At 36.5% G+C, this 9,968-nt stretch overlaps 2 protein-coding genes across 3 annotated transcripts; both read right to left on the reverse strand.

Annotated features, from left to right (window-relative positions):
- Positions 1–214: 214 nt before the first annotated feature.
- LOC109060050 (probable G-protein coupled receptor 171) lies at positions 215–3,593 on the reverse strand. Of its 2 annotated transcripts, XM_019077201.2 has the most exons (3): positions 3,381–3,593; positions 1,947–2,143; positions 215–1,860 (listed from the first exon to the last, which is right to left on the reverse strand). In XM_019077201.2, exon 3 carries the CDS (start codon positions 1,845–1,847, stop codon positions 894–896), a length of 954 nt encoding a protein of 317 aa, XP_018932746.1. In that variant the 5' UTR covers positions 1,848–1,860; positions 1,947–2,143; positions 3,381–3,593; the 3' UTR covers positions 215–893. The 2 variants fall into 2 exon arrangements, with proteins under 2 accessions (XP_018932746.1, XP_018932745.1); XM_019077200.2 differs by having other exon boundaries at positions 215–2,143.
- A 1,228-nt stretch (positions 3,594–4,821) lies between these two features.
- Positions 4,822–9,720, reverse strand: LOC109060051 (P2Y purinoceptor 14-like). Its single transcript, XM_042739037.1, has 4 exons — positions 9,583–9,720; positions 8,457–8,541; positions 5,978–6,411; positions 4,822–5,848 (listed from the first exon to the last, which is right to left on the reverse strand). The coding sequence occupies exons 3-4, from the start codon at positions 6,409–6,411 to the stop codon at positions 5,152–5,154; spliced, it is 1,131 nt and encodes a 376-aa protein (XP_042594971.1). The 5' UTR covers positions 8,457–8,541; positions 9,583–9,720; the 3' UTR covers positions 4,822–5,151.
- Between the last annotated feature and the right edge of the window lie 248 nt (positions 9,721–9,968).

The following is a 9,968-nucleotide window of genomic DNA, read 5'->3' on the forward strand; positions in this document are numbered from 1 at the left end:
CCCGTTTCAATGGCCATCAGCATCTTAAATACTCCAAAGTTTTTTTATATTTAGATGAAAAAACAATCAAAATATTATATCTTGGTATTATATCACCTCTGCATCAAATTACAAAAAAAAAAAAAAAAAGTTAACTAATGCAAGGCTGTTTCTAATGCAGCATGGGAGGGATGGTAAATTTTTTCTCACTTCTGACTGTTGTTATCAGTCTCTCTCTATTTTTCCCCTTTCTTGAACATTTGGAAAAAAACTATCTTGGAGTTTCTTTTGCTATTTGAGCAAGTGGGAATGCAAAAAAAAAAAAAAAAAAGGTTTTAATTTAAAATAAAATATTTGTGGTACTCTCCCATTCATTCCTCTGGAAGTTTACCCAGCTATGACGACTTCTATTTATATTTTATATTTCTATTTATATTCTATTTTATAAAGGTCTATTTATTGATTTTTAATATGAATTTGGGATATGGAATACAACTTATACACACAATTCTCCACTGAATGAAAAATAACTACAACTAAAACAAATTAAATTGCATGCTTGAGGTGGCTCTTGGTCCTGGCTCTTGGTCTTTTTTTGTATATAAGTACAATTAAACACCTCTGAGCATCATTGTACAGTACATTTTCTGTAGATTTAGTTATGTTTACATATATACAGTACATACTGTATTTTGCCCCAAAATTCTTATCAACTAGTATTGCCACAGCTGACTTTTTTTGTTAGTTTCTTTTGCCATAGGTCTTTGTGCATCTTTTTCCACAGGCTTCAGTCTTCTGGCTTTCGCTACATTACTAATCCACAGTTCTTTAAGAAACTCTTTCTTTACACTGAATTGACATTCAGCAAATGATGGCAATAGTACTTGGTCCATAACTCTCCTCCGGTTGAATTTTCACTCTGTGTCTGTGGTCGGAACGCTGCCTCTCTTTGAGAAGGCCTTCGTGATCTGATGCCTGAATGCACGGCAGATGACAAAGTACAGCACTGGATCGAAGCACAGGTGCAGGATGGCGAGAAGCAGAGTCGACTCTTTAGCCAGGAACAGATTCTTCCGTAATCTGCATTCGGTGATGATGACCTCTATCTGCGTAAACGTGTACGGCATACGCACAGCATGGTACGGCACAAAGCACACCACGTATGCCAAGGTCACCAGTGCGATGTTAATGAAGGCGTGTCGGGCACTAGCCTGTTCCTCAGTGTCAGATTCACGCCGACCCCAGAGCCGCTTCAAGACCAGGCCATTGGACAACAGCACCGCTACTGAGGAGTTGAAGAAGATGGCCATGCCCAGAAACACAGACAAAGCGTGCCAGTGCTTGCCCAAATCATCTTTTAAGTCTGAACACGTTAGGCCAACTTTGTCTTCAACGTTTTCTTTCATAGGAATGGCCATGTTGGGCACGTTGATGAAGAGCACAAGGAACCAGACCACCGAAGACATCAGCACCGCAAAGCCTACTTCCTGCAATCGCAGCAGTTTGGAGCTGCGGGTGATCTGGAGGTAGCGCTGCACGCTGACAAAAGCTAGAAAAATGATAGACGCATACATGTTGATGTAGATGAGTGGCGAACTCACTCGGCAAAGAAAGATGGTCAAACTCAGAGAATCATTGCCCAAGTCTTTGGCAATCTTGACAGGTAACGCCAACATGAGGAGGAAGTCGGACGTCAGAAGATTGATGAGGTAAACATTAATGCACTTTTTAGCACTTCGGCTGGTTATGAAGGCCCACAGCGCCACCAGGCTGGCAGTCATTCCAATCAGGAAGATGAGGATGTAGACTGTGGCAAAGGGCACCATGTTGTCGTTGACCACACAGATACTGGCGTTCGAACTCTCCATGTTTGGATCTGGACTGTGTAGACTCACAGTAAAATCTGATTAAAATCAAGATTATCGAATAAGTATGTTTTACTTCCCCTTTTCTTCCCGTAACTATACCTTTTAAGTCTTGTCAGACCACCGAGAATAATCAAAGCTGATGTGAACACAATTCCGTCTTTCACTTCACCAGAAAGTAAAAGGTATCAGTAGAGGAAGTGGTAAATCCCCTGTTTAAGCACGCGAACGCATTTTCCTGTTTGCTCGCATAAGGATGTCACATATCAGCATCAAATAGAAAATTTTATGCAGCAATCCTGGAAAAAAAAAAAAAGTGTTTCACAATAATATATGAACTGTTTATATGAATGTATGCACATGCTGAAGCTGGTTTAGATGTGATGGCAACAATGTGCATCAAGGCAACTGCTATCAAAGCATCAGTTTAATCACATTATCTCAGTTTCTTGATATTTTCTCTGGATCACAGCACTATTAATGTTTAGTTGGAAAGACATTGTCTTTTAATATTAAATACAGTTTCTTCCATGATAGATAAGCTAGTAACACTTTAAAATAAGGTCATAATTATTAACATTAGTTAACTACATTAGTATTTACATAGAACTAAAAATCCTAAAGCATATTTTTTTAAAATCTTAATCTTGATTCAATGCATTATTGTTATTATTATTATTATTTACAAATACATTATTAAAATCAAAAGTTATATTTGTTAATGTTATTTAATGGCTTTGAACTGACAATGAATAGTTGTATTTTCATTTACTGAAGTTTAATGAATAACAAATGTTTAATGAATAAATACTGTATGCCTGACTAATGTATTACAAATTATTAACTAATGTTAGTAAATGCATTAACTAATAGGACCTTATTGTAAAGTGTTACCAATACGTTTAGATCAAATGACAGTCACCATCTTGTCCTCAGTGTCCATAAAAGGAGTGTTTAAATTGGGTTCCCATTTCGACATTTTGATTTCAGGACAAAAATGTCAATTAAAAGCATAACTTTGTATCTTTCTCAAAGTAATCCACAACTGCAATACAATCTGTTTGGATCTTGTGGAGCAGTGGATTTCAGGTCTTTTGCTCAACACTCATCATTTCATCTTGAATTTATACTAGACAATTTTATGTACTGTTTTAACCAAAAAATGGCCTTTGTTAGCATATTTTGCCAATGGTGCTAAGGGTAACATTGAATATGCGCTAAAGGGAAGTGAGTCAAATTGTGGTCATCTAATGTGCTGAAAAAGGAAACTCATTTACATTAATGGACAATAAAATACAGGCGGAAGTTAGAAAGGTGTCTATTTATTTTTTTAAATTCTTTTTACATTTAAACTGTTCTATTTCACTTTTTAATAATCCTCAATTATCCTTCATTGCTCACTAACATCATGCACATTGTTCCCACATCTGTCTCTTCAGGAAGTAAATACACATCGAGGACATATCAGATTAATAAACTGACATGAAGTAACAGATGCATGATGCCTCGTATCAGAATTAGATTTTGATAACTTACCACATGACCAGACTGGCTTCTCCAGCAGACATCAGATCAGATGCTGGAGTAATGCGATTCTGCTCTCTGGCTGTATATTGTTCTTGTTGAATGATCTATACAGCTACTGAGATACTTGTTTCTTCACTGGTTCAACTGCGTTACAAATCCAGTTTCCGTTTTACTTGGGGTTTGGTCTCAATTATATTAGCCAATGAAAGAAAGCATTTACCACACCTACAATGAAGTGAAATGACGCAGCGGAAACGTGAACTTTCCAAATTCTGTGTCTGTAGACGACCACAAACCACTAGTCTATGGCTCTCATTTGCATGCGCTCTCTGCGCTTTAAGTTCCTGGTTTGAAAGACAACAGGTTGGTTTTGACTTTCCACTCGATGTGTTAAACATAAGTTGCACTGTTAGTGTCATTTAACGGCGTCCATGCTTTCAGGCACGTCATCGAATCGAGTTTCTGTAACTCAGTAAAATCATTCAAAAACCAAAACAAAACAATGCATACCCACCAAACAGGGAATCCAGTAATATTTATGTTTTGCAGCTGCAGTTTGGCACAGTATTACCTAGACAAATCATTTGGCCTGCAGATACAGCATGTTGTCAACATAATTCTACCATAAGATATATCAAATCATATAAGGTTTACCAAGTCAGATAATGCAAGCCATTTAAATAACAAACAGAGAAGTAATTTCAAAGTGTTTTTTTTTTTTTCATGTTTGCTTCATTGTTTACAAAATTAATGCACAATTCCTTTTCAAAATAAAATAGCTATAAAGCATTAAAGTAAACAACAATAAAACATATTTTTAAGCTAAAAAGACAATTTTAATATTTTATTTTGCCATTTTTAATTTTAAATGCTGTATTGTTTCCATAGCAAACTAAAAACATGTCCAAAAATCATCATTCTTTCATATCACTTTATATATATATATATATAATATATATATATATATATACACACACACACATATGATCAGTAAACAATAAGAATACAAAATATACTGTACATTTATAGAAATATGCAAAATAGAAATTTTATGTCATTTGTTCCTGTTATGCAAAGCGGAATGTTCAGCATGATTACTCAAGTCTTTTTTTTTTACTATTATATGGTTTGAAACCATGTGGAAACTGTGGTACACATTATTTTCATGATTCTTTGTTGAATAGAAAGTTCTAATGAATAGCATTTATTTGAAACATCAATATTCTGTAACATTATACATGTCTTTACTCTTTCGAACAATTGAATGCATCTTTGCTGAATAAAATACATTTCTTTCAAAAAACTTTTCTTACTGACTTCAAACTTTTGAACAGTATATACAGAGTAGTAGATTATAGATTGATTCTACATTTGCCTATACACAGACAATTAACTATATATATATATATATATATATATATATATATATATATATATATATATATGTGTGTGTGTGTGTGTGTGTGTGTGTGTGTGTGTGTGTGTGTTGTCTATTAGTATGCTAATTATATTGCACTTGAAAAAAAGCTCATCCCCAATTCCAGTTTCTGGTTGGATGGTCAGGTAGAAGTGGTCACATTTACAGTCAGTTAAATAAAATATCCCAAAACCAATTCTCTATATCATCTTCATGCTGTAATCAACTGAAAGTGAAAATAAAATGTTGCATGTAGTAACAGGAAGGAACCTAATAAATTGATGTATTACACGGCATTAGATTTAATAAGCCTTTATCTGCATTGTTAGTAGCACAGTGTCATCCTTCAAGAGAATTTTTGTGTTAAATGACACTTTCACGTCGTAATGTTGATACCTTTGTTTCAATGTAGCTCAACATGTTGCTCATTCGTCTTTGCTGGCTTTTATCGTCGCTGTCTCTCATTGAATCTGACATCCTCCTGAGGCCCAGCTGGGCTCTGAAGGCCTTGCAGAAAATAAAGTATATAAGAGGATCCAGACAAGCATTGAGCACCGATAGCAGGACAGTCAGCTCCTTCAGGACGTAGAATGCCTGCGCCGTGCAGAGTTTCGTCTGAGGTTTGATGAATGCGTAAGGCAGCCTAACCAAATGGTAGGGCACAAAGCATACACAAAAAACCACCACGAGCACCAGCATGTTACGCTTCGATTTTCTGAATTTATGGTTTCTGGATGTGGACTGTGTGGACAACTGAGCTTGTCTGATCTTTTGCAAAGTGCCCCAGTACAAAGCAATCAGAGACACCAGCACAAATGTGAAGAGCACCATAGACACACTGTGAGTGATTTTGTAGACCAGACTGAGCTGGGGACTGTGTAAGGCCTCGCAGCCGCTTTTCTCAGGCTTGTGAACATGACCCCAAGAGGTCAGGAGAAAGAGGATCAAGTAGACGGAAGACATGGCTAACAGGGAAAGCCATGTTCCTATGGAAATGTGTCGAGCAGTACGAACCGTCTGCAGAGCATGAGTCTCCAATGGCCGGACAATCTTCAGGTACCTGAGGTAAGAGTAAAATATTAATATAATGTCATAATACATTCAAATTACTTAATTAAAAAAAGAGCAATGTTCTTTTGTTTTTTGAAAAGTAGGTGAACTTAAGTAGGTGCTTGCATGAGTTGCATACCTGTTCGCAGCAATAAAGTCCATAAATAGAATGCTTGCATACATGTTTAGATAGAATGCTGATGCTCCAAAGCTGCAGTAAATATTGCGCATTATATCTGAACTGTTGGTGTAGTTAGCAATGCGCAAAGGCAAACAAAGGCAAAGGAAGAAGTCAGCTGCGGCCAGGTTCTTCATGTAGACTGTGACGCTGGACTGAACGCGCTGGTTGGAAAAGAAATAAACCCGCATCGTGATGCAATTAAGCACCAGACTGACGAGAAACACTAGTGAGTATGCAAATATGAAAGCAGGGTGAGAGGGGATCTTTGAAAATTCACAGGAAGCATTTGTTTCTGTGACAGTCGTATTTGTTCCTGTGATGTCATCCAGGGCAGTGGTGAAGCTAGTTAGTGGGACTGCAGTTCGAAGAATCTGTGAAACTGCGGACTCCATCTATTAATGCACAAGAAAGACGGGGTAGTTAAAGTCACCATATGTTGTATATGGGATTTTCTTGATCCTCAAAGCTCAAAAAGTAAAATATGCTGTAACTCCATCATTCATAGAATGTAGAATATTTATAGGCTATGTGCAGGATTATGTCTATAGTCGTAACAGACGACTAATGATTCTAAAACATTAAACATATCAAACCATTAGTTTATGGTTGAATATAGGCAATGTTCTGTATACCTTCTCGTTAAAACTTGCAATAACCCTTACAGAATGGTGTCTGCATCTGAAATACTCTCTGGGCAGGTCTTTATTACTTTGTGACTGTTAAAAAGTATGTTTATGAATGTGCGTAGTATGAATTGGAGCCAGGCGTACTACATTTGTTACGTTGTCTGTCATTTGTATCACTTCACTGTCATTCACGAATCCTCTCCCATGGCATCGTGGGATGGTAAAGTGTCCATTGGATGTACACTTCAGGTCTGCATTTCCCAAAAGCATAAAATCGTAAGCCTATGTTGATCATAGAAGCATTGTCATCAATGGAGCTACAATCAACTTCGGTTTACGGTGCTTTTACGCAGCCCAGACAAGTAGTAGGTGATCCAGGAACTTTTCACACACTGTTTTATGAATACTGTGAATTGGACATACTACTCTTTTCACATTCTGTTTTTCATGTTATATACAGTAGTATGTGATTTCAAATGCAGCCATTCTGTCTAGGTTCTTGTTAGATCGTTGTGCAAAAATCTCCTTGTTCATTTATGGTTACAAAAATGGAAGCAATTCCTAGAATGTTAGAATGGTTCTCAAAAAATAATCAAAAGGGAAGCATATGCTAAAAACTAAAAAGCTCTATTCACACAGGATGTGTTCTTCAGAGCTGAATAGAACGTAGCAGAATCAAACTGAACACCAGGTGCACTGAGCTTCTTTTAACTTCATACAGTGTGCAACAGAACAGCTAAATAAAGCATGTAAAGCCAACTATTTTAAAAATAGCACGTGATAGATGCATCCTGTGCGAGCAAGTCAAACTTAGTACAGACTGGTGTAATTTGACAATTCAAAATAGATGTTCTCAAAAGTAAAAAACAGCTTTGTTTTAATACAGACAAATGTACCTACTACTTCATAATCTGACAAAATCATCAGACTTTTGATATGCTGTGATTTCCGTTACTTTATATTTACATGTAAAATTATCACATAAAGCAACAGAAAGTCAGAGAGCACATCCTCATTTTGGGTAATAAACCACAAGAAAGATATTCCCTTTTCAGTCAGGGATGATTAGGACTAACCTGACCCCATTTGCCCATCTATGGCAGCATAATCAGCAAAACACTTAAAATATTTTGAGCAAAAAAGATCAAAATGACGAATCATCACACAGGGTCATATCATTATATAGTGTTGCATAATCAGATCTCTGTCGTTCTCTTGCAGTGCTGAGAGCTGCATAATGTGACATTTATCAAGTTCAATGACTGATAAAATGCCTCTCTTTAATAAAGGTCAGGTCTGTTCACAGAGGCCACTTTAAGGTGCTCTTTCCCGCACCACAAGTCCTACTGATATCATACTGACACACTGTATCAATAGTGACGCAAACATTTTTATATATAATGCCAAGCATTCAAAAAAGGTTGTTTATTAGCAACTAAATGTATGAACAAGTACATATCAGCGAGAGAGAGAGAGAGAGAGAGAGAGCCGAGAGATGAAAAAAAAATCTATTACTCAGTTCAATTTAGAACAAAGTAACCACAAAGTGCTCCATAAAGCACAGGTCATTTCTTGATAATTATGCATATTACATTAAAACTTTATCATGTTCCTTAGCACTGAGAGGACTATAAAAATGAAAATAATAATAATAATAATGCATGATATATACAAGATGCAATTAACAAATTATAAAGTCTCCTGTCAAACTGCCCCAGCAAAGTTTATAATAGAACCTTAATTGCAATTAACAAAAAAGAAAAGAAGAAAAGAAGAGCTAAAAGCTAATTAGCTGATCACGTTTAACTTACTTGAAATCCTCACTTGTAGCCAAGCTGTCCACTGTGCTTTGATCTAGAGTTGGTCTTTTTCATTCACTTCCTTCATATGTTCCTTCTGTAACATGTAAAGAGGAAATTGGGTTTTGTATGTATCTCTCTCTCTCTCTCTCTCTCTCTCTGTGTGTCAGTGTATATGACAAAAATGCAAACACAGGTGGCCGGGGGGTGAGGTGGTTGGGTGATTTTGTGGTGACACCTGATAGATGTTATAGAATACACAAACAGTTGCAGGACTACACTGTGAGCTGTAATAATATTTTAGTTTATATTTTTTAGTCATTTGCAAGTCAAAATTGTTTGGTTCCCATTTTGTTTTCTCGGACATGAAACAAAATTCAGACTATGTGTGTTGTACTTTAAAAGTATTTTTAAAAACCAAAACTGTTGGAGGGGATTGCTTTTTAAAAAAAAATGTGGTTTATGTTATGCTGCTGTGAGTTTCATTTCCAATCAATGATTCACTTTTTATAGTCATCAGATTAGTCGATGCCTGTGCAACACTCTCTCACCATGCAAATACCTTTCTGTAGCTGTGGGCCATCCTGAATAACTAGCTAGTGTCAATATCTCAGCCTAACAAAGAACCTTTCACTGAATAATGTTCAGTAAAAGAGTAAGAACCCGCAAAGTTCCTGTCACGACCAAACTGTTTGCAACCCGAGACTACTCACTTGTGAGATTAGAAGCTGCATAAGGTTATAACTGCTGATGTACATATACTTTTGCAGGTTTGCTGCCATCAAGTGGAGTCTCTATGAAACAACATTCTTTCAACTGCATTACAACAGGTTACCTGTGACTACTATCTAACCTTAAAATTAACCTAGGATTAACGTATCCCCCTAAAATGGTGATTTTAAGGAGTCTCAACCTCAGGGTCAAGGTTAATAAAGTTGTTTATTATCCCCATTGGAGCAATTTGTTGAACAGCCAGCAGTAAACCATACAATAACAAAACAAGCACCCACCACCTTAACTCCATCCAAAATTTGAACCCACAATTTTTTGCTAATTGAAAATGTTTTACACATAAAGGAATGAAAATGAAAACCAGCGTATGCTGCTTTTATTGCAGACCAAGAGATGTATGTATTACCTCTCTGAAGTGGCAGCCACGAATCCTTGCCGGTTGGTGTCAGTAAAAAGCACTGAGACCATTCGTGCTATTGGGACAAATAATGAGAGCCAGCTGAACGTAAATAAAAGCTTTTTCTGAGGTTGCTTCTGATACTCTCAGAGTTGTTACTTTTTTTTAAAATGACTGTGTGGTATGAATGTAAACTGGATGTACTACATTCCTCATGCTGTTATCATGTGACCTCAAGTCACAGAATTCTCAGCACATGGAGACTCTTTAACCTAGATATCACACTATAGAGACTGTGTCTGTTCCCCGAGCTAGAAAATACAAAAAATGTCCAAACCAATTTAAGAGCAACTATTTTATTGAGGTTCAACAAATATATACAGATGCAATACAGA

This window comes from Cyprinus carpio, chromosome B15, assembly GCF_018340385.1.
Source record: "Cyprinus carpio isolate SPL01 chromosome B15, ASM1834038v1, whole genome shotgun sequence".
Taxonomy (NCBI): domain Eukaryota; kingdom Metazoa; phylum Chordata; class Actinopteri; order Cypriniformes; family Cyprinidae; genus Cyprinus; species Cyprinus carpio.